This window comes from Gouania willdenowi, chromosome 17 (genome assembly GCF_900634775.1).
Source record: "Gouania willdenowi chromosome 17, fGouWil2.1, whole genome shotgun sequence".
Classification (NCBI taxonomy): Eukaryota; Metazoa; Chordata; class Actinopteri; order Blenniiformes; family Gobiesocidae; genus Gouania; species Gouania willdenowi.
In genome coordinates, this window is record NC_041060.1 from 12640362 (window position 1) to 12665192 (window position 24831).

The 24831-nt window shown below is 37.5% G+C and overlaps 1 protein-coding gene across 1 annotated transcript in view; it reads left to right on the forward strand.

Moving 5' to 3' along the window:
- The window catches only part of LOC114479657 (probable G-protein coupled receptor 158), a 67952-nt gene that overhangs the window by 30227 nt on the left and 12894 nt on the right, over positions 1-24831 (forward strand). The window contains 4 exon segments of the mRNA XM_028473444.1: positions 4163-4362; positions 7834-7902; positions 18594-18703; positions 22217-22455. Coding sequence (XP_028329245.1) covers positions 4163-4362; positions 7834-7902; positions 18594-18703; positions 22217-22455 — 618 coding nt within the window.

A 24831-nucleotide genomic window follows, 5' to 3' on the forward strand; every position in this document is an offset into this window, starting at 1 on the left:
TCTCTTTCTCTGATGTTCCTTTTTCCGTTCTTCCAAGTTCCAAGAAACTTGGATCGTTCTTCCAAGTTTCCCAAGATGCCTTCCCAAGATTCCCAAGTTTCCCAAGATGCATTTTGAACTTTCAAAGACAAAAACCTGAAGCACACCGAGACTAAATATGTATGTTGATTCACCACCTTTGAAAGTTCTGGAAAGATTTTAGGTGAGAAAGTGACCAAGTAGAATATCAACATGTCGTCATTTGATCCGTAAAACTTGCGGAAACATTTGACATTTGAGAAATTTTTCGGTAACCCCACCATTACGCTACTGACAAAACTTCCGGTTAACTTAAAAACAAGAGCCCTAAAAGCGTTAAAAATTCATGGAAGACAAGAAGAGATGCTTTTGTTTTGAAAAGAGGATGTTTTATTTTTAGCTTGAAGCCGGTCCCAGGACAATTTTACATTCTGCTCGCAATGCATCATGGGACGGTTAGGTATAAGTAGTAGTAGTAGTATAGGTCAAAAATGTCCCGATGTAGTATACATCCGGGTATTTCTAGCGTACTCAATCTTTCCATACTATCTAATGTGAACGCACTACACACTAATGTTGACGTCAAACTTAGTATGATCAGTACGTTACAATGACATTCTGAACACAGCCTTAGACATTATTGTCATTATATTTTCAGCAGGTGTATACAGAACAGAATTTCATTTGCATGGGCGGATACACCGGATACATCTTATTACTTCTGTGTTTCAAATTACCAGCATCTGGATTATTCCTTGTTAAAGCTGCCTTCACTTAATTGTTTTGTTCTCCTTTATTTATTCCACCCTTTACGCATTTTTTAAATTCATAAATTCTCTTTAGATCCAGTTTAATGTTATAAGTCATTATAAATGATATTCAGATTTGAGCACATACATAGTCCTTTGATAACAATATTTGCATGAAAGGTTTAAGGAATCACCTCATGATAGTTTTTAAATAATCATACTGTGACGTTGTACAGTGTTATACAGTGTTTACTCAGTGCTCAGTCTTTATTTTATCCCACGTGATCTTTTCTCTTTGAGTTGTTGGATACAGATTGACAGGTTTATTATTGGACACCTATTTCTACAGTTAAATGAAGGATGTGGGGAATAAGAAAGAAACAGCATATGTGAATTTATTCATATTCTTTAGCGTCTGTGTCGCAGTTTAGACATAAATCTAAATCTAATTCCAAAAATACAAGAACGATTTCATGCAACACTACTGCAAACACAAACAATGCCCTTCTAAGGAGATAAAGGAATTGTATTAAATTCATGATTTTTCCCTTAAGCTTATCTACGCTTTTGAGGGTGAAAAACAGTCAGTTAAACCAAACTGAACAAATATGAAAACAGCATTTATTTATTTGTTTTTTTTGATCAAAAGTACTTTGTGTGTGAATATAATAACAATATTATTCAGATGCTTTTGTTTCTCTGACTTGCTTCAAGACTTTGGAAGCCGCGTTGGTATTTCCCGCTTATGAAGGAGCAGAAAAATCTTTAATCTGTTCACATTGACTCCATCTAATTTAAAATTATGACCACATAACTCCCTTTGTACCAAATGAAGCTCCTTCTTGAGCTTATGTGGCTCCTGATTAACCTGATTTAAACTCCACCTTTGCTTTAACTGTTCGGTTTTTATTATCTTCATCTGGATAAAGAAGTTAAATTTATTCACTGAGCTCAGCTTTTGATCTCATCCCAATCTAAAATCTATCCTTCACCTTTGCAGATTTGAAGTGCCTTCCCTGTGATAACGCCTTGGGTTTTAGGATCTGTTCAGTGACACTGATTATTAGTGTCAAGCTAAATGATAAAGTATCCGCGCTGGTTCTCATCCATGATTTCAACACCTCAGTGAAGCTGATCTGCCAAAATGGAGCTTTGATATAATGCAGAATGATGAGGCCAGCAGTCAGAACCACCTCCAAACCTAAAGCAAACCATCTCATTAAAACTCAGTGTGTATCAGGTGGGGTTACGGCCACTCGTGACCCCTATTTCTTCTTCTGGGGTGTAATATCCCTTCTGTGTCATCGCGAATAGACGGGGATGGAAGGCGTTTCCTAGCAACGGGTTTCAAAAGACATTTGAATAAGATAAGGTAATATCAAGAGAATACATTTGTATACAGTATGTATGGTTATTATCATAGCTTTTATTAATGATATGAGAAGTACTATCTATTGGCTTCTGTTGAACTAATCGGACTTAAAGCAAATCTGTTTCAACTGCTTGTCGGAAATCCACAAAATAATTGTACTTTGGCTCGTTTCTCTTTAAGGAAATGTATATTTCTAGGCCATCCCCCAAAAAGTTAGAGATTATGAAACTAAATGATTGCAACGTCATAGGACCATTGATCACAGGTTTCTGTTTCTTTGTGTGAATATGAACTTTTACAAATTTGGCTTACATGAGGTTAAATTAGCCAGAGGAGATGTATGATTACAATAGTGTGGTAAATTCTCTGTGTCCCTCCATTTATTAGGTTGGGTAAAAAAAGTTCTACATGAATTATGACTATCACCTGTTTACGAAGAGATAGAGGCTCTCACATACCTTTGCCAAAAAATAGGTAGAGAGTAGTAGAGAAACAGAGCCTTAGAATAGATACAGTAGAATCAAAATATGAACAGTGGTCATTTAGGGGTGAAGGATGTATGCAGAAAAGCACACAGAGATGGACAGGAGAAATAAGAATTACAATTGGGTTTTGGATGGAGTAACATTGAAAACTGCTGACCATTTTTTGGAGGCTATGCACAGCCTGAATTGGAGAAGAATGCAGTATTTTTTCCAGAATAAACCTCATGTATTTCAACTAAGTCGCCATTCTTGCACTTTTATTTTTGAACACTTTAAACTTTAAACCAACTGGTGGGTCAGGACTCAAAGGTGGGCTGCGGACCTGTACTTGGTGGGTAGCGGACCGCTGGTCAAAAATAAATAAATACTTAATGTCTCTCATGTTGGACTTGTTTTTTTTATTTTGAAATAAGTTTTTCTTTTTACAGGCATGCTGTGAAATGCATGATGCACAGCAAAAATATATACATGTATGTTTTAAAAAAGATTAGAAGATTCAACAATATCTAACCTAAAAGCATTTATTCCTCATCACACCAGCAAGTGGGTATAAAATGTTCTTTTATTTTTCATACATTTGCATCACAGCTAAAATATGGAACATGTAATTGTCTCTTTTTTGATATTTTATAACCATGCACTTTTATACTGATGAACCTTTTATTCCGACAGACTTTTACCGTAGCTAATGTTGTTTTTATGATGATTGTGTCTGTTTGGCTTGGATCTTTGAGAGTGTAGTTGAATGTTGGGAGGGGCACGTGCAATGACAATAAAGGATTCTATCCGTTCTATTCTACCATATCTGAACTGGGGCTGAGACGTAACCATGACCACATCCCCGCGACTTCCGTTGTCCTCTTTATATGGTTAAACCACAATTAAACAAATGAAGAAAAACATTGTATTACTTATTCTACAAAAACTTCAATAAACACCCTGACACATTAGGATTCTGAAAATAAATACACATCACAAACGCCTGAAACTAATTCAAAACCCAAGCAGCGGATGCTTAGGAACTGAAACAGCTTCTCTCATATTTACAGTGGAGACATCAATGTAATCATCTTCACATTCTTCATACTTTTGCTAAAAAAGCAGAAAAACACCAACATACTAGAATTTCTTCCCTCTAACTGTGTTAAGGTTCAATAAATCCCTCGACAAGTCTGTAAACTGGCCTGTAGGTTAAGAATATTTTACCTGCTTTTTTCTGACGCACAGAGCAGCTGCACAACAGTGTTTGCATTGTGAATGAGCTCTGGGACTTACAGAGGAATTACTTTCTTATCAAACATCATTTTCTAGAGGATGTGCATGTAGGTAAAGCAAAGGCTTTGAATTATTATATTTGACTTCTAGCAAAGAGGACACATCAAATATATGTACAGTATATAGATCTCAGCGGATTGTGTACAGTCTGTCTGATGTACGAAATAATGAATAACTGTGGTCACTGCTGTGGCATTAGTGGACATATTCTAATACCAGGAGTTTTTTTATATAGCTTAAATCAAACTGTTTTTGACCCACAGGTAAGGCGCAGCACGACGTCTCGGATTTGTCCAGTAAATGTCTGCCGTGCCGCGATGGCTGCCCCTTCTGCCGAGACGATATGCCCTGCCTGGTGCAGGAGGACGGGGCCCTGCGGAGGGCCGTGGCCTCCTTTCAAGGCCTGTGCATGGTGCTGGACCTAGCCTGCATGATGGTGGTCTACCACTTAAGGAAAAACAAGGTGAGCAGAGCAAGGAGGAGATGAAGGATCAAAATCAAGGATCCATGTTTGAGTCCAATTCTTTTTCTGCAATTTTGTATTTCCTTTCTATGGTAGCCTGGAATCCATCCTAACCTTGTGTATTATTCAATGTTTAATACAGGCAATTAGTCTGGAAGCGTTCACCAGGTGTTTGAGTAAAAACACTTCCATGCATTCATCTCCAGTACTTCATATCCCACAATGCAATGTGCAAGACTTTTCCAACAGTGTTAGAAAAACCGAGTGTTAAGAGTGGGGATAAGAACACACTTTTTAGCTGAAACTTCAACGTTTTACGCATTTTTTTTTTTTGTAAAAGATCTTTGATTTATTTATCAATGAGGCCTGCACTTTTAGTCTTTATCTTCAAGAAATCTTCATCTCCAAAACCTTTAATTTAACTTAAAAAAGTACATTTTGATTACTGTCTGATCATGTGTTTCCAGGTAAATAAACAGCAGTTCTCTTTCATAATACTCATTTTGATGTCTCACTATGGGATACACGCCCCTGCGTCATCCCTCAAAAGCATAATCTCATTGCGCCACTCCTGATTGGCTGGTGAAACGTATCCGTTCACCACAGGTCGTCCCACCTACTATAAGTAGTAAGGGCGAACGATACTACGCCATTCAAACACCTCTTCTCACTTGGAGCTATCTCGCGTTTCACTGGCTGCTCAACTGTCTGCAGACGGACTTTTTTTTTTGGATTTTGTTGCCAGACACTGCTGGTGGATGCTTTTTGTTCTCGACCACACCAGGTCGACCAGTGCTTCCTTACCCTCCACGCTTCCTTCAACACTGCCCTTGATGCCACACCACGGCCGTTGAGCACCGACCGCTAACACACCAGTTAACGGCTTGGTTCACCACTGCACTTGACGCCCCACCATGGCTGTCAAGCCCGGCAGTTAACACACCAGTTGACGGCTGTTCGATTACAACACTGCCCTTGGCGCCCCACCACGGTTGCCAGGCGCCAGCTTTTGTTGGTCCGGCTAGCATACCGGCTAGCGGCCATGTGTCAGTGCTAGCTAACCACCTCTCTCTGCCTGCACACCTGCACAGAGGGATGGAGAACAAGGCCCCACACACCAGGGGGCTCGGAGGCTTGGAAGCGAGACTTTGCCGGTGCGGAAATAAAATTTCCAGCAGAGACACACACCAGGTCTGCTCTGGCTGCCTCCGGCTGGAACACACCCACCAGGCCCTTGATGCTCCCGGTTCTTGCAGACAGCTAGCATGCCAAGACCCCTACCTCCCCAAGACGGGGACCTACGTGGAGGCCGTAGTGGGGTCCAGTTCCAGCTGAGGCTCCCAGCTCGACCTCCCCCACTTTCCCTCCACCCGAGGAAGACATCCTGGAACTGGAATGTTGGGACGATGAAGATGCCGCCTCAGAACTCCTCATATCAGAGGACGAAAAAGAGGACGACATTTTTGTCACTCTGGCTTGGGCTTCACAGCCTTCTGCCTCTGTTGCCTCCCTTCCCTGTGAGCATGTGGGATGTGTGCTGCTGCCCGACTGGCCATCCCCTGGCCTGCTGCTGTGGCCAAGACAACCAGGTTTCGCTACAAAGGGACGCGGTTCCCCACGACCACGGGCTCAGCGAGGCAACTTCCCGGAGCTGCTCGATGGGGATATGTCGTTCTGGCTAGAATTAAATACATTTGCTTGTTTTTTTCTCTTTCCAGAGATCACTTCACTCTCAAGAACATTTCACACTTTCCATACTCTGGGTTTTAGGTTGAGTAATGCTCTTCATCTTTATCTGATTAACATTTAACCTTTATGGTATTTAGTTGTAGAAATAATAAAATTATTTTAAATTATTTAAAGTTATTTTGATGGCTAGAGCTCTGAAGCAAAGAAAGTGGTTCATTTAAATGGAGCACCAGCCTGAGATTAGTTTACAATATATTGCACCTTACATTAATACAACCAACAATTAAATTTGGAGTATTTATCAAGCAAATTTAATTACTGGACTTGTATGCATAAGAGAAAACTGTTTTGTGCATTTCTCTCAGGGTCATTATTTTACAAAGAAGAAGCAGTTTGTGTCATTTATCAGACTTTTGATTGGGTACACCTGTGGGGCTATGGAAGAACACCTGAATTCACTTATTAATTATGAATAGTAGTTTTTTTTAAAAAAAGAAGAAAATCAGTGTTCAGTAGTAATTGTCTACCACCAACTAATCCCAACTCCACATAGTCTCATCCCAATTTGCAGTGCCTATCACAGACTAGTACAGTATATCTGACAAAACTGAGCTCCACACGGTGCAGGATAATGACAAGCCCTCGGGAACATTTCAGTTAGGTCGTTTCTGGCGCGCTATTAATAGGTATCCATGTTGTTCTTTCACAATCTCTATCAGTTCTTCAGTTCAGAAGGAAAAAACTCCCCGGAGGAATTGGAATTTACATAGTAGAGGGTTTTTTTTTTCTCTTTCTTTTATTTTGACAGCCTATCCTGGTTATGATTAAAAATGAGTTGATCAATGCATGAGCAGGATTTCCACCTGAGCATTTGTTTGCTTTGAAAGAAGCAATTAAAACATATAATTTCCCTGCTATTGTAATTACAATATATGGTAGAATGACTTTTTTTTTGTTAGAAAAATCAAAACCATGACAGCCCTAAAAGACATGGTGATAAAGAGACACACAACAGTGTGGGGAAAAAATGTCAAAGGTAAGGCAGACAACAATGACACAATTACTAGTTTTGTGGCTATCGTTACAAACACTGTTACTAATTTAAGTGCTAGGTGAAATATGCTGATACAATACAACAAAAAATTTGATTGCATCTGATCCGAGAGCCACATTATCAGCATTCGTGTCAGCATTTAGAATAATAAAACAGGGGGGGTTGTCTTTGTGGTTTTGATGTTTTGTCAGTTTTTTGTGTGTTTTTGTTATTCTTTGTGTTCTTGTTGTAATTTTGCGTATTACAGAAAATTCTGTAATTTTCGGCATTTTTGTTGTCGATACGTGCTCTTTTTCGGGGCCACTTTCTGTATTTTTGTTGTTTTTTCTATATTTTCCTGACATTTTGTGTAATTTTATTAACCGCTTGTGTGTCTTTGGAGCTATTCTGTAATGTGTCGTTGTGTTGTGTGTTTTCGAAGTCATTTGGTTGGTTTAAGTGGTTGCTGTGTCTGTCTTTGTTGTCATTGTAGGTTTTATGAGTCATTTTGTGTATTTTTGGAAATTTTTATGCGCTTTCATATGTTTCATATGTGTATTACGTTGGGTTTCCTTACAACTTCTTGAATGACATTTTTTGGGGATTTGCTTTGTGGGGCAGAAAACATTTAACTGAGGGCCACATGTTGCCCCCGGGGCCGCCAGTTGCCCACGTCTGCAATACAAGATGTGCTTTGAGACTCAATAAATATATTACAATGTCAGTAATCTCCTGTTTTTTCTTCACAGTGCATCCGTGCATCTGGGCTAATTCTGCTTGAAACCATCCTGTTTGGAGCGCTGCTTCTTTATTTCCCAGTAAGTACCTGTTCTGATCCTCCATGGCTTTGTAACTTTTCACCCATTTGTCAAAAAAACAATTTAATTACAGATGTGTTTATCATCTTGTGATAGCTTAACAACAAAACGTACTTTGAAGTGCCTCAGACAGGATAACACAGTGATGTTTATGTCTGAGATGTTTGAGGATTTACGATAACTGTGGCAGGTACCTTGGGCCATTTGAGGTGTGAAATGGCACGGTTTGAATTCTGATGTGATGTATAACAAGGGAAGCAGTATGAGGCATAGTGATCACTGCTTCTGCCTCACAGCAACAAGGCCTTGGCTTTGGCTGCTGGAGTTTGCATGTTCTCCCCATGTGCTCAAACCTATATGTCGAATGGAAACTTGAAATTGCAGAGTGAATAATCGATAAAAGAAAAATACAAAAAAACCACCATTCCTGTTAATTGGACAAGAAACAGGAAATCTCCACAAATGTAAATATTGTAAACCTATATAAGCTTGTTCCAACTGTCCTAGATGAATACATTACATGTCCTCTTTTGTCTTGTTTTGCCAAGAATAAGACAATGTCAATCATGAAGTCAGAAAGAAATGTATATAAAGCATTCTTTACTTTATTAAAAAAACTAAAAAATAACAGAGAAATCACTGTTGTAGTGTGAAAATATAAGGTTTTCACTGACCAGGCTACATAAAAGTAATAAATGATAAAAAGTAAGCAGTCATTTATCTTTTCATTTCAACATACAGTACAGGGATAAATTCGAGGGAAGTTGGATTTTAATTTTTGCCGATATCCAATATCCCAATATTAGTAAAGCTGAACTTGATTATTACCAATATAAATATTAGGTTACATCATACTGTATATAACAGTTTAAGCCTACTTTTAATCATGTGATGCCCTATTGCAGACATAGACAACTGGTGGCCTAGGGGCCACATGCTGCCCTTAGTCTAACTTTGTGCGGCCCCGAAAACAAAATTGTAATTCATGAAGTTGGAAATTATATGAAACTCAACATAACACACAAAACTCCAGAAACACAGAAAACGACAGCAAAATGTCAACAAAAGTACACGAATGTATACAATAACACAAAAAAATATTACAAAAACACACATAAGTAAACGAAAAACACTTAAAAGGCAACAAAAATTCTCCTTATTGACAAGAAAATAGACTAAGGGGTCTATTCTAAGTCAGTCGCTGCACGCCTTCATCCCAGTTGCACACTGTGGGTGGAGCAGCCCTGAAATGTGGGTGTTCTCATTCAAATCTGGCTCTCTCATTTTCATTTTGCATTCTCCAGTGTGCGTAAGACCTTTTCCTCTTACGCGCTTCTAACCCTGGAATAAGTGCAGCGCCCCCATGAGGTGAAACATTATATTGCACTAGAAATATGGACTTAGTTACATTTGAAGCCACACGGACTCGTGCGTCACGCAGCAGCCGCTGTGATCACTCAGCTGCTGCTGCGAGATTAATTAAAACTCTGACAGAAACAGACTTCTGTCCACGTTGGTCACAGTGATTCAACTATTTTCATACCATGTCCAATGTTAAGTCACAGTTTGATCCACTACAGGGTGAAACATGCTGTCATATGCAGATGAGGATGGAACACAAACTGTTTCCACACATATTTTAATGAGGCTCAGCTGAAGTCGCTATAAACACTTTATATTCAAAACTGCGTATCATGGAAGCCAATAGTTCTGTTTCACTGTAAACATCCCTCTGTATTAAAGCAGGACGCTCTGCGGCCGGGTTATTTCCTCATATCTCCAGCGCATCTAACTCAGTCACGCTTTACAGCAATGATGATGATGATCAAGGAGAGAGATTTTAACTGTGACTCGGACAGAATGCGGCCAATCCTCAGTCACACTGCAATAATCTGATCAATAATCTGATCAAATCAACCTGGTATATTGTTTATCAATGAAGGCGTTTCAAATTAAAAGTGAACTTTATCATTTTCACAGATTTCAATGACATTTACAAGCATTGGGAAAACTCCATGTTCCGTGATTTCTAAAATGACATCACCGCCTCCTTTCCTTCAGCCCGCCTTCATTCACACATACGCGCTTTTTGTCTACCTTACGCGCGGTGGGCGTGTCAGCAGCCTGGATCACAGAATACGCGTAGAAGAGAAGCGCTTAAGTCCAGACGGGAGAATAGACCCCTTCAAAAACACACAAAATGTCTAAAAACCCCAAAAAACACCAATAAAATCCACACAACAGTATTGCCAAGTCAAAACCCTTTGTTCATTCCTGTATTAATGCTCAGATTGGTCATTACTCTAAATGCTAACATAAATGTTGATAATGTGGCCCTTGGATCAGACAATCACATCTGACTATCTCTGCCCTACTGGATGTACTTCACAAATAAACATAATCTGTGCAAAAATAAGAATACTTATTCAACTTTAGTATTGAAAAATGTGCTATAAATATAGTTTTTTCCATATCCGTGGAAAAACCGATACCTATGTCAACCGATATTACATTTTATGGCAAATATTGGCCGATAATATTGCCCATCTCTATTAAACATTATGATTCCAGTTGGGGTGACTCAGTCGTGCTATAGTTAGCTATGCAGGTTTGCAGTTTGTCTGGTGGGCACAGTGTAATCTTTAGGTGTGAGCTCTCATCTTTCAATTGAAAACAGTTGGAATAAATGTTTGCTTTGTTAACAGAGAAACCTGGGAATTCTCCCCCTTCAATATACACTTGTGCACGTTGCCAACTGTGCGACACTATTCTCAGACACTAGGCCAGATGGCTGGATGTTTGCCAGTTTCTGGGGTATAAGAGAAAACTGTGTGAAGGCGAAGCTTGAGCTGTGTATGTGCAAGGTTGATATCAGCAGATTTTTTTTTTTTTTTTTTTTTTGCAGCACGACGAAAAACTCAATATTAGATTTGCGAGTGCAGATGGGGTGCTAAAGGTTTTATGAGTCTCTCCTCGTGTCACCACAGCGTGCTTGATTCTGCATCCGTCCATCCTCTATCGTTTACCCAAAGGATCCCTCCAGTCCCTAAAATAGCTTCCTTCAAATATCCTGTTACTTGCTTAGCAATACACATTATTATTTTATCTCTCACAACTAAGCATTTCCTTAGATCTCACTTTCAATTTGTACTTTTTTTTTCTTGCATCCGCTTCCATGTTCTTTTCCCCTTTTGCACGGTCAGCCTAAATTTGTGTCTCCTTTCTGTTTGTTTTTTTTTAAGTGTGTTTCAGTCTGTTTTTTGTTCCTTCCTGCCACCACAAGCATCCTCGGCTGCAGCTGCTCTGCTTCTGGTTCTCAATGCATTTTTAAACAGTCCATCAAGTTCTAGCACAACTAGCTTTAAAAATACTTCTACTGATTAATTGATGGAGGTGGCATTGGGGGGCGGAGAGCCACCGCCACCCCCCGCCTCTCTGCTGAGCCATGTAAATGTGGCTTTTTGTTGTTCTCCCCTGAGTTTAAAGTCAACACGGGTGGAGCTACAGAAAAGGGTGGGATGCTGTCCATCTTTGTGTGTGTGTGTGTGGTGTGTGTGTGTGTGTGTGCGTGTGGGCAGAATGGATAAGGAGGATGTTAATGCGGCTTCCCGTTTTCCTGTCAGCGTGTGCATTCGTGCTTGGATTTGCATTTCTGCCTTCACGTGGGTGTAAGAAACAATGTGCCCTACTTTTCTCCCTCCTGTTTGCTTGTGCTGTAGTATATCGTTTTGTCTATTACACAGACCAGAGCTGAAAAACCTGCTCAGGATGTAAACAGATGGAGGTGCCAGGCACAATGGTAATCCTAACCGCAACTTAGCAACAGAATGAAGATGAGTTTAAAAAAAAAAACTCCATTCCTGACCAATATTTGAGGTTTGGTATTCTCTGTTTGGATAGAAACCAAAGTCACGCATCTAACGAGATATTAAACAATAAAACGACAAGAAAAGTTTCATAATTTAGATTTAATACAATAGATTCCCAATTATAGAAAACGTCCTCAGGTCTCAGAGTGAGGTATCAGGAAAACCTCTGTCATTTATCAGACCAAACGGACTCATGACTCAGCAAAACCTCCGTGAGATGAAACGGCGTCACTTATCAAACCAAATGACTCGGCCTCCGACTTCAAAATAAAAGTTGTCAGACACAGGATGTAAAACAGAACATGATGTTGTACTTTGAAGAAACCGTAAAGAAACATGACGTCATCAATATGTGCTGCTTCGGATACGAGTGTAAGTTGAAAGCTGCTATTTTCTATTTATTTTTAAAGGTTAAGATATATCAATGTTATTTATTAATCAAACAATTTGTTGATATATCTCATCTTTTAAAAAAATAAAAGGAAAGAAAGGTTGTTCATCTTACTTTGGCAAGTGTACTTCCGGTTCCTTCAAAATAAAATGCCATCTTGTGTTTTACGGCCTGAAGCCGTTGAGTTTGACGTCATTTGCTTTGACAAGTGAGGCCTGTTCACGGAGATTTTGCTGAGTCATGAGTTCGTTTGGTCTGATAAATGACAGTTTTTCCTGATAACTGATACCTCACTCTGAAACCTGATGTTCTTCAATGTAAACAATACACACATCTCAAACTCAAATCCAATCGAAAGATGTTAATCATTGTTTAAATTCCCAAATAATTCAGTTGTAGATAGCTGAAGTTAATACATGCAATGGTACTCCACAATACTGTATATGCAGGGGTGGGCTATTCTGTCATCCCTATATCACATGACTGCGATCACACATTTTCCCCCCCATAAAAATCAATATATATTCCATCATGTTTTGACAAACAATCCGAAAAAATTGTTCCAAAATTGAAGTTGGAAGTGAGGATCCTGCAGGGACTGATACCTGTCAATGAGTGCCTTACATACTGAGTATATCAGTTATAAGTGGAAGTGCAAAATATTGATGAAACTGTGTTTTTTTTCCACCCAAAATCTGTGGCCTACTTCAGATCAAACTCCTCCATATTCGGCTCATGAGGAAGAATGAGAATGTATTTTCCTTCTTTTTCTTCAAATACAACAGATATGCTGAATGCTTTTGCTTTGCAGAGATTTCACGACTTTAACTGTAATAAAATAGCAGCTGTCCCTTAGTGCTGAGAGGAAGAAACTGTAAACAAGGGAGCTGTGGCAAAACGTATTACCTAGTAAAGTACCAGCTTGTACTTTGGGTACTATTTAATTTAGCAACTTTTTACTTTTACTTGAGTATTTTATGTATGACTTACTTGTATTTGCACTTCAGTACAATTTCAATGAAGTAACAGTACTTCTACTTGAGTAGAATATATCAGTACTCTATACACCTCTGGTTGTAATGATGTGCCGTGCAAGAAAGAAACTAAATTCTTGGATTACTCATTTCTTTGGCAATCTGTCTTTGAAACTTCTGATGATATTGGTATTTAAAGGACCCATGTTAAGCTAATCTCCATATAGCTTTAGATATAAAGTGTACCGTTTAACAGTCTGTTGGGATCTATAAATGTTTTATGTATTATTTGTGCTATGATCTGACAACATAATGGTTATTTTAATCTTTGTAATATTTCCAGCGAGTTCTTTTTGTCTTATTTTTTAATCATACTGTATGTTAAGGTTTCATTTATTCAGACGACTGTTTTTCAGCAAATTTACTATGATATCCTGACATGTTTAGACTGTCAACTGCCAGTCTTCTTCAGAGGCGTCTGCTGACCGCTTTGATGTTTCCTTGACTTCCACGTATTGATTCCAAGTTCTTTTTGTAAACTTTTTGAATAATACAGTATATCAAATGATCAAATATCATAACAGCTAAGCACCTAAACTTTTGGTCATTCTATGTAGTATATGAAAAACAAACCAGATTGTGAGAGCCATACTGGGATGCAGAGTAGAAACTTCTGATGATATTGGTATTAAAAGGACCCATGTTAAGCTAATTTGACTTTTCTGTGCTTTAAACATAATAAAAGTGCTATTTGGACTTCATACACATGCCCAAAGTGTTTATTTCGTTGATTCCCTCAATCGTTAGTTAGAGGGTGATTTGCTCCTTTCTTACTACAGGGCGAGCCCAAACACCTCGCTCCAATTTGATGATGCGTTTCCACATTGATGACGAATTTGACGCAGCACTGAGCTGGAGAAGCCGCGCCCTCAGGAAGCTCTCTGCCGTGATTGACATGTAAACAGACACGCCCACAAAGGTGATCATTTCAGCATCCTTTACGCAGTGCTATGTATGTATTTTCTACAGTCTATGTATGTACCGGTGAAGGCCCCGCCCCCACGCTCTGTCTCGTGTTTATAAAGCAGCATGAGCTCGACTACGGAGTAGATGGGAGGAGGGCGGGCCGTCCTCTGGTCCTACGTCATCGCGTGAGGTGGAGGAAGTCAGTGCCTCGTTTATAGACACGCCCACTCATGAATATGCATAAGTAGGACGCAAATCAGCCCGTTTGTGTAGAGCTTCTCAGAAAGTGACTTTTCAGAGGCTAAAACTCTGGTAAAGAGGCGAGTTTGGGAAAATAAACCTAAAATACTATGTTTTTGGGGTTCTTAGAACAAATGGAGATGGGTGAAAAATAGCAGACATGAGACTTTTAACATGTAAATGGGATGCATGACTTGTCCTCGAAAACAATCACCCAGGTTGTGTGTTTGGCTCACAAAGAGGCATTCTATGGCAGGCTGAAGCCAGTTAGTTGGTGTTGTTTTCTCCACTTCCTTGTTTTCATCAGTTTATCAGCTCCAGGTTTGCTGTGTTTGAAAAGAGCAGCTGTTCCTGGTGGTAAAATAGACTCTCCTCCACACAGTGTCATGATCAGCATACCAAGGCCACACTCTGGCTCTGCACAGATGTGATGGGTTTAGTGGATGAAGGCAAGTCACCGCTGCTGTGATGTGTTTCTTAATGATCGGGTTTATTCAAGAAGTGAGATGAGAGAGGACAGACAGACAGACAGACAGACGGACAGACTGTGACCTCAGAGTGGCTGAGGCTGAAAGGAGGCATGTGTGGAAGGTTTGGTATACCAGGTCAACTAGATGTAACCCAGTGACTCCTCGCAGCCCATTTTCTAGCAGGTTTTCTCCTTATTTAGTTAAAAACTCAAACAATTAACTATATATTTGAACCAGTTTTTAACAATAAACTGTTCATTTGGTGTCACAATGTTAGAATCAGACATTTTATTGCCAAATCACGTTTTCACAACACAAGGAATTTGTTTTAGTCGTTGGCGCAAAAACTGCAACAGTATTATAATAATAATAATAATAATAATAATAATAATAATAATAATAATAATAAATAAAATTGGCATATTGTCTTATGGTGGTGTTGATATCAGAGGGGGGCGGGTTTTGAAATTGGATATTGATCCAATTTCATAAATAGTATTGATTTATATTTGCCTGCATCTGAAATCTCTGATAACATGTATTGTTTTAATTATTTCATCATTCTTTCATCTTAACCCATCCTTTCAGTGAGTGACAGATTTAATGCTCTTACTCACACGTACCAAATAGCACATTTGTTTTCTATTTGCTTTAACCACATCTCACTGGCAGACATTTGCAGCAGCCTCAGGGTGGGCTTTCCACTCGGCTCAGTTTGCCACAGACGTTTCTCTTGTTCTTTAAAGAGGAAAAACAGGGCTATGGGAGCTGTTGATACTCAAGCCTGATGATTCTGGCTTTTTTAACGCTGAGGGTGAATGACGAGAACGGGAGTGAAGTCACTTCACTCGCTCATTTTTCACTTCAGCTGCTGCATTTGGGATTTCTCTGTGTTGTTGACAAAGTAAATATACAGAATTAAAGACAAAATGTAACACATTCTAATGAACTTTAAATGTAATCTCCAAATAGCTTTAGATATAAAGTGTACCGTTAAACAGTCTGTTGGGATCTATAAATGTTTTATGTATTATTTCTGCTATGATCTGACAAAATAATGGTTATTTTAATCTTTGTAATATTTCCAGCGAGTTCTTTTTGTCTTCTTTTTTAATCATACTGTATGTTAAGGTTTCATTTATTCAGACGACTGTTTTTCAGCAAATTTACTATGATCTCCTGACATGTTTCGACTGTCAACTGCCAGTCTTCTTCAGAGGCGTCTGCTGACCGCTTTGATGTTTCCTTGACTTCCACGTAATGATTCCAAGTTCTTTTTGTAAACTTTTTGAATAATATATCAAATGATCAAATATCATAACAGCTAAGTGATCAGCAGATGCCTCTGAAGAATACTGGCAGTTGACAGTCTAAACATGTCAGGAGATCAAAGTAAACTTCCTGAAAAACAGTTGTCTGAATAAATGAAACCTGAACGTATTAATCTTTGTGTTTAAAAAAAGGAAAGACACTTATTTTTACTTAAAGCGATACTCACCCATTACATGAATGCACTTTAGATCGTAGGTCTAATAATAATAATATTATATTGATTTTTATCCTTCAAACACACATAATATCCCTCTATATATTGGGGCCAAACTTGTTTTTTAAATCAATAGATCAGTCTCAGTTTATTGACTTAATATTGTTTAAAATTCATAAGTCAAATGAAAAATAAAGAATAACCAATGTTTGAAATATTCTCATGCTGATTTACTACAAAAAACATGAGGGGACAGAATAAGTGGTGTGTGAGCTGTTTGCTGAGGTAAATATTACTAAGTTATGTCCACAAGTTTAAATCAATACCTTTTCCTTCTGGTGAGTCCTTGTTGTTCACATAGAGGTCAAATAAATAATATATTAATATTAATAACACAGCAGATATCATTAGTGAATTTATTATACAGGTGAGGTTATGAATATTGTACAAGCCTGATGATAATAAGCAAATTCAACAATGATGGCTCAAAGGTTTTCCCTGGTTAAACTGGTATAGCACATTATATACAATTTGTACACAGATTTGATGTATATACATATTCTGAGTGGAGGGTATGAGGTGTGAAGATGATTTTTGTGTGGATAAAAGGTGTGACGATCCATTAAAAAGAAGATGCTGATTGGAGTTTGTTGCAAACATGCATTTGGTCACTGCTGTAGATGTTTGGAGCAAAAAATTGGCAGAAATGAGCACAAATCAGCTCATTGGAGATGTAAATCTTATGCATACGATCAAGAGATACAAATGAACAAGTGCAAATGAATAATTACCGCCTGTTCTGCAGCAGCTGTAGGTGCGAATATAAGCTTCACACCACGTCAGGGGAGCCACTTGGTCTGTGTGGAAAATCTAACAGAAAAAACCTATGTAACTACCTGCACCTTACACATTCAGAAAAAAACAGATGGGAAGGCAAAAAAGGGTATACTGTACTTCCTCATGGGGGCACACAAAGGAGAACAGGGGTGGACTGGCCATCTGGCATACCGGGCGTTGTCCCGGTGGGCCGTCCACCCGAAGTGGGCCCTTTCCGGTTTGCTACGAGTGGAGGCAGAGGTGGTAACAGGTGGTAAAAAATGGTCCAAAAGTGGCAAGAAAAGAGTGAAAAGTGACTAAAATGGGCCAAAAGCAATCAAGAGCGTCCAAAAAAATAAAGAGGAACCAGTTGGTATGTAATGGCAAAGGGTAGCTTAAATGGGCAAAATGTGAGAAACAATAGTGAAAAAGGTCAAAATTTGGCACACATTAGTGAAAAAAAAGCAAAAATGTGAAACAAAAAGAGGCAAAATGTAGGGTAAAAAGGAAATAAGTGATATTTACTGGGCAAAACTTAGCTTATTTTGATGAAAAGTGGACAAAAAAGGGACAAAAATTGGATAAAAGTGTCAAAAAGAACTTTCAAAAATGTTAAATATAACAGGGTAAAGTTTTATTGGTAAAAGGTAGCTAAAGCCTGAAAAAAGGTGTCTGTACTTTTTGAAAAGGGCCAAAAATGGGACAAATGAAGTTGCAAAATGGCCTACGAAATAGGTAAAAAGGAGTTAAAAGTTTTCCTATTTTAAGGTTTTCTTAGGGTAATAATAATTAAAATTAAAGCTTCCATGTCCACCCCTGAAGGATAATATAGCCTTTGTAAGACAATACACTAAAACAACCACAAAAAGATTATGAAAATGCTTCATCAAGTAAAAAAAAAAAACAACAACAACAACAGCTAAAAACAGAAATATAAATTATACAACGCTGACACAACAGGGGAGTAACAGCAGACAGCTGAACACAGTCAGGGATGGGAAAACAACAAGCAGCACGTGTAGGAAATGTCAAGATGCAAATTAATGCAATAAATGACAAACCCAAAGACTACATTAGATATTATGTTTTGTTTAGTTGCATTCTGAAGCATCCAAACTGCAAATTTGACAAAACAGCCATTTATTTATAAAGAAATACGAATACTTAAAGAACAAATCTTTTACATCTCCCCATGTGGCCTCTCACAGATAACGCTGGGTTATTGTTAGTTAACACCATATAATGAACTTCTCCATCTGAATCTCACTTAATGCTGTGTGGCAGATGACAGATGAGCAACACACAGTGAATGAGTGTTAGCGGCAGCAAACAGAGGTGTTAGATGTCCACATCTACAGTCGTGTCAGTCGTCACATGCACTACATTTGTGCTGATTGGAGGAAGTGGATGTGTGGGTAACATGTGATAGATAGGAAGCCTCAGTTCGAACACTGTAACACTGCTTGTATCTGTGCACAGGTGGTGACCGTGTTCTTCAATCCCAGTGTGTTCCGGTGCATCCTCCTGCGGTGGGTCCGTCTCCTGGGCTTTGCCATCATGTATGGGACTGTTATCCTCAAGCTGTACAGGTACAACGTACTCACACTGGCAGAATGGGTTCATGGCAATTGATAATCAAGGAGCAACCAGGCTGGTAATCACCAAATCATCTTTATGGGGGGGAAATGTGATTTTATATAGGTGTTAATAACTGTTCTTTGGATGTAGTTGCCTGAATATTTTTGTAATTTGATTTGAACACATTTCTCCATCTTTTTCTACAACTTCCAGTGTTATAAAATAGTTAAAACCGGTGGTTCTCAAACTTTTTCTGTTGTGCCCCATTTGAAAAAGGAAAAATTTCAACTATTTTTCTTCAAAACTCATAAAAAAACATCATATTCAAATATTTGAATGACCCAAATTGACAACAGTGACAAAAGAAAGGTGCATTTCAGTTCAGGGGGTCAGACTGTGGAACAATCTAAATGACATCAAATTATCAAGATTATTATTGTTGTTATTTTTGTTTTCATTTTTCAGGCATGTGACATTTAATACATGTTGTGCAATCACATACATATCAAATATTCCTCTACACATACACATCCAAAAATATATACACCATTTGATGTTAATAAATAATATAAATTGTATTATTAGAACCACACATACTTATCAACATACATGCATACATACATACACACACATACACACACACATACATACATACATACATACACACACACATACATACATACATACATACATACATACATACATACATACGTATCCCATATCTGATATCGCAAATGCAATTAATAGTTCAGCCTTAATAATGAATGTGTGGATTCACTAGTATTGCACCAAAAAATAAATGCATACACACATGCATGCATACATGCATGCATACATACATACATACATACACACACACATACTTACATGCATACTTACATACATATATACTTACATGCATACTTACATACATACATACATACATACATACATAGATGCATACTTACATACATACATACTTACATGCATACTTACATACATACATACAAACATACATACATACAGTACATACGTATCTCATATCTGATATCGCAAATGCAATTAATCGTTCAGCCTTAATACTGAATGTGTGGATTCACTAGTATTGCACCAAAAAATGAATGCATACTTACATACATACATACATACATACATACATAGATGCATACTTACATACATACATACTTACATGCATACTTACATACATACATACATACATACATACATACAGTACATACATATCTCATATCTGATATCGCAAATGCAATTAATCGTTCAGCCTTAATACTGAATGTGTGGATTCACTAGTATTGCACCAAAAAATGAATGCATACTTACATACATACATACACACATACATACATACATACATACATACATACATACATGCATGCACACATGCATGCATACACACATACATACACACATACTTACATGCATACTTACATACATACACACATACTTATATGCATACTTACATGCATACTTACATACATACATACATACATACATACATACATACATACATACATACATATCTCATATCTCATATCGCAAATGCAATTTATTGTTCAGCCTTAATACTGAATGTGTGGATTCACTAGTATTGCACCAAAAAATGAAGCAAAATCTTGAGGGATTCTAAAAGAATTAATATTAATATTGTTCTGGAGTTAGTGGGATGAGCCATTCACTATTTAATGGGGGGTTGACTGTGGGGGAGGGGTTTGGTGTCATAGGGTTGAGTGGGGTCAGAAAGGATACAGAATAAGGTGAGTAGCTTTTGAATTTTTTGCCTATCAAAGTGGACTGAAAACCTCTGTAAAAATATATATTTAATAATAATTTAATAATTTAATAATTGGTTGGTTACTTTAAAAAAATGTATATTTTAATGAGAGAGTAAACAATGCTATTTCTAGACGTTACAGTCCACCAATAATTAGCCTGTTCATTTTTTTTTATTATTTTATCTTCTCCAACGTTTAGTCTTTGCTCAAAGCACATTTTGATCTCACATCGGCTGCAATATTTCTAAAGTATCTGTTCACAAACACACACTGACTTAAGTGGGGAAAAGGAGGTCAAATGCTGAGCAGTTTTCCCTGGTATAAAAAAAAAATATTGGATTTTTTGGGGGGTTTTTTGTTCCCTCAGCTTTCTTGGTTGGAAGTGAGTCCAGCTCTGAAGAGCCTGGTCCTAGCCAATATAACAGAGATGAGATAGATTGGTCCCTGCATGGTCGAGAGAAAGGATAGGGAGAAAGAAAGTAGAGGATTGACAAGATATTCAATTTATCTCGATTGTTATTTTACTATCAATACAGTGAACCTGCCTCAGTGTAGAGAGTAACTCCAAATACTTGCTCCACTTTTGTCATGCTGGGTTTCCTTCACACTTCAAAAGCAGCCTTTTATTTTTGTAAACACGCAACGTTGACAAATTGTTTTTCACTCTGAATTTTCTCCATTTCTTACTCCATTCTAAACAAGAGTTATCTATATTAGAGTCACACAGTGAGATGGAACCTGGAGCAAAATGTGATCTGAGGGCCACATTAACAACATATGAATAATTAGAATAATGACCATTATTATTGTCATTTTCTCATTTCAGTTGTTGTTTTGTGTGTTTTTCACTCATTTTGTGTGCGTCTGTGGTCATTTTGTGTACTTTGGTTATTGTTTTTGTGTTCGTGGTATCTTTTATTACAAAATTTTTTTTCATTTGATGTTTTTGCCATTTTTATTTATTTATTTATTTATTTATTTGTATATGTTTCTGTTATTTTTTTGATACATTTAGTCATTTTGTGCATTTTGTGTTATTTTCTGGTTCTTTCCATTGCAAGTGGCATTGTAATCAGAACCAGAATCAGATATACTGGTACTTTATTTATTCCAGGGGGAAATTGCTATTTTATTTTTTATTTTTTTCGTCTTTTTTTACAGATGCTCCAGAATATTTCGAATGAAAAGAAGAAAAACTAAAACATAGAAATAAAATAAAATAAAATGTACATCATTAAATAAAAGACTTATTAAATAGGGATTAGATACAAGTGCAAACCGCCAAGAAAATATAATACAAATATACAAATAAAATCCAGATTCTCCTAATATTCTTATTATCATTTCCCTTCCTGTTCCTAAAATGAAACTGGATGAGATGAGATGAGATGAGGTTGGATAGTAAAAATTAGATGTGAAATGATGAGTTTAATGAGATGAGATGATTCTAGAAAAGTGGAGGTAACTTCAGTTATGGTTTGGATGAGAGAAGATTGGTCAGGAGCATGAAAACAGATATGAAAATGAGATTTAAAAAATAAAAATAAAATAAGAACAGATGTTTTAACCTAATGTGTGGTTAGGATAGGAGCAGATGAGAATATCGTCATGGTAACTTTAGAAGTAGAAAGGTTAAAACGAGCCTACATAAGAAATGATGACATCTATAGTTGTTTTTGTTAACAGTGCTACTGAAATTGATTCATATTTTTAGTTTTCCTCTGCCTTCGGTCCTCTTCTGAAACTCCTGTCCAGGGTCCTGAAGGTGTTCCTGTCCCGCACGGCGCAGAGGACCCCCTACATGACGGGATGGAGGGTGCTGGGGCTTCTGGCTGTCATCTTGTTGGTGGTGCTTTGGTTCCTGGTGGCCTGGACCTCAGCCGTGTGCCAGAATCCAGAGCTGAGTCAGTCTCTGATAGCAGTGGGTCTCACCCCTGAAGGACTGCAGTTCAGCATGTGCCTGCTGGACCGATGGGACCACATGATGGCTGTGGGTGAGTGACTGTACATGGGTTTTATATTCTGTGTATAAGACCATAGTGAGTGCATTGTTTTCATCATAAAAATCAATCTTCTGTGAACTCTCACGGTGAGATATTACGCAATTATATTATGGATATCAAGGTATTACAAATGAGGAAATTGTGATGCTGATTATGGCTTGTGTTTATTTACAAAAATAGTATTTAAAAAATCTATACATATTATATTTGTGATGAATAGAATATGTTTTCTATCACTGCAGCAAAAGGAGTGTTTTTTTTTTTTTTTTAATTATTTGTTTTATATATTTGCTGTGTATATTTGTTTTCCGCTTAAACTCTTACATTTCAGATGTACGCTAATAAAGAGGAATATAGTTCACATCTTTTAAATTCCTAAAAATTCTCTCAAATTTTGCACTTTTCTTTCTACCATTCAGAATTTAGACTAGAAGCCCATTAATATTTTTTATGCAAGAATGGAATAAACAAATTGTGAGTATATGGGTTTTTTGTACATTAGTCTCTTATTTAGTCCAGTATTACCCATCATTTTGAGTGTTTTTCTTGTCATTTTTATGTTTTTGTACTCATTTTGTGTATTATCCTGTTATTTTGTATATTTTTGTTTTGTTTGTATGTTTTTTTTAATGTCATTTTGTGTGTTTTTGTCATCAATTTGTGGCTTGTTGTCGACATGCTTCAAAGCTACATTTACTGCCACTGCAGAAGTGATAAAGGCACAATATGATAATAATACTATAATACTTTGCTGCCAATTCAAGTGCGAGTAGACATTTTGTTAGAAAACAAGGAATGGAGGGTTTTTAAATGCCACTGCTTTCATTGCTATCATAGCTTTGTCATCTGTTAATATTGTCTTTTTATGTACATTCTTTAAAATGCATGTTTTCATCCTACTGGCCTTGGAGAACCTGGGTGGAGTTTTAAAACAACAATTGGGCCTCATACTGCAAAATTACATTAGATATCATTAGATAAATAAAGACGCCTGATTGCAGAGTGACATACAAAGGCAAAATGTAATGTAGTTGCCATAGAAACCATCATACATTCCTCTGGGTAGCTGTCACTTAATAATGAGGTGATACCATTTTTAATTATAAAAAGATTTAATGGGTTATAACAGGGAAATATATGATGCATTTAATTTGCAAAAATATAATAACCCCCCCACCCGCACACACACACACAAACACACACATAATTCTTACAGCATATTAACATACCCACAGTGTTGTACCTGAACGCGTTGCAATTAGTTATTAGCGTTCAATCAGCGTCTCTACCTCAGGTTTTGTCTCCGCGATTATTATGGCATCTCTGTATGATCACTTAAAATAAATTTTGTTTAACTTTGTTGTTAACTAAGCTGCAGTTTAAACTTGTCTCCTTCAGGATTTTACTGTTTTAAGTTTAAATTTGTTTGTATAACCTGCCTGGTATATGTTTCCAGTATTGTTTTCTTTTGGTTTATTTTTTGTATGAACTGGAATGAAATGTAATATATATTGTTTCCAGATTTGGAAAATATTTTAATATGAAAAAGAAATTAAATTGCAATTTAAGGATTCCTCATTAAAGACCATGCATTCAAGCCGTAAGTAGGGAATAGTTTATTTTTGGAATTAAGAACTTAGTTTAAAACTATGAATTATGATTTTATTTGCTGAACTTTGGACTAGTGAATTTACCAACGCTGCAGAACCATGTGTTCACTTTAAATTCCTTATTTTCTCCAACTTTTGGAACAAGCTGTTATCTGTCTTAGTCTTTACCACAGATTACATTTCATCTTATCTGATGAAATAAATGTATTCCAGCTGGACAAAATGATAATATCCTCCAGGTATGTAAGCACACATAGCTGTTGGCTGGTTTTATTATCACCCAGTCCTTTTCTGGATTGGTTCAGGTTATATAGGTGGACAGCTTGACTGAGAGCTCTGCTGATGTGATTTTGTAGAAACATGGCAGATTTCCTGCAGCACCTACAGACTAGTGCCACTACAATGCCTGTTTTAATGAGCTCCAACACAGCCTTGTCTTTAAAACGGGGGCATCCACTGTCCCTCAAGCGTCCCTGAAGGCTCTGCTGGTCTCAGTCGCTTCTAAGGGCAGATTCTTGAAGCAAGAAGGCAGTGATGTGCTCCAAACTGAAGCCAGTCTGACAGCAGGGGGAGGCTAATCTTGTTTGGAAACAGAAACATAACAGATTCCTTTAGAGAAGTCCTCAAAAAAAGCTATGAATAAGGAGGGAAAAGGCGAGAGAATGTTGCGTGTCAGAGAGCTGGGGAAAGAGGAAGTTTAGTGCTTGGTTGGAGAATTAAGGGGAAAGGCAAGGACACTCTGGAGAACACAGCCTCC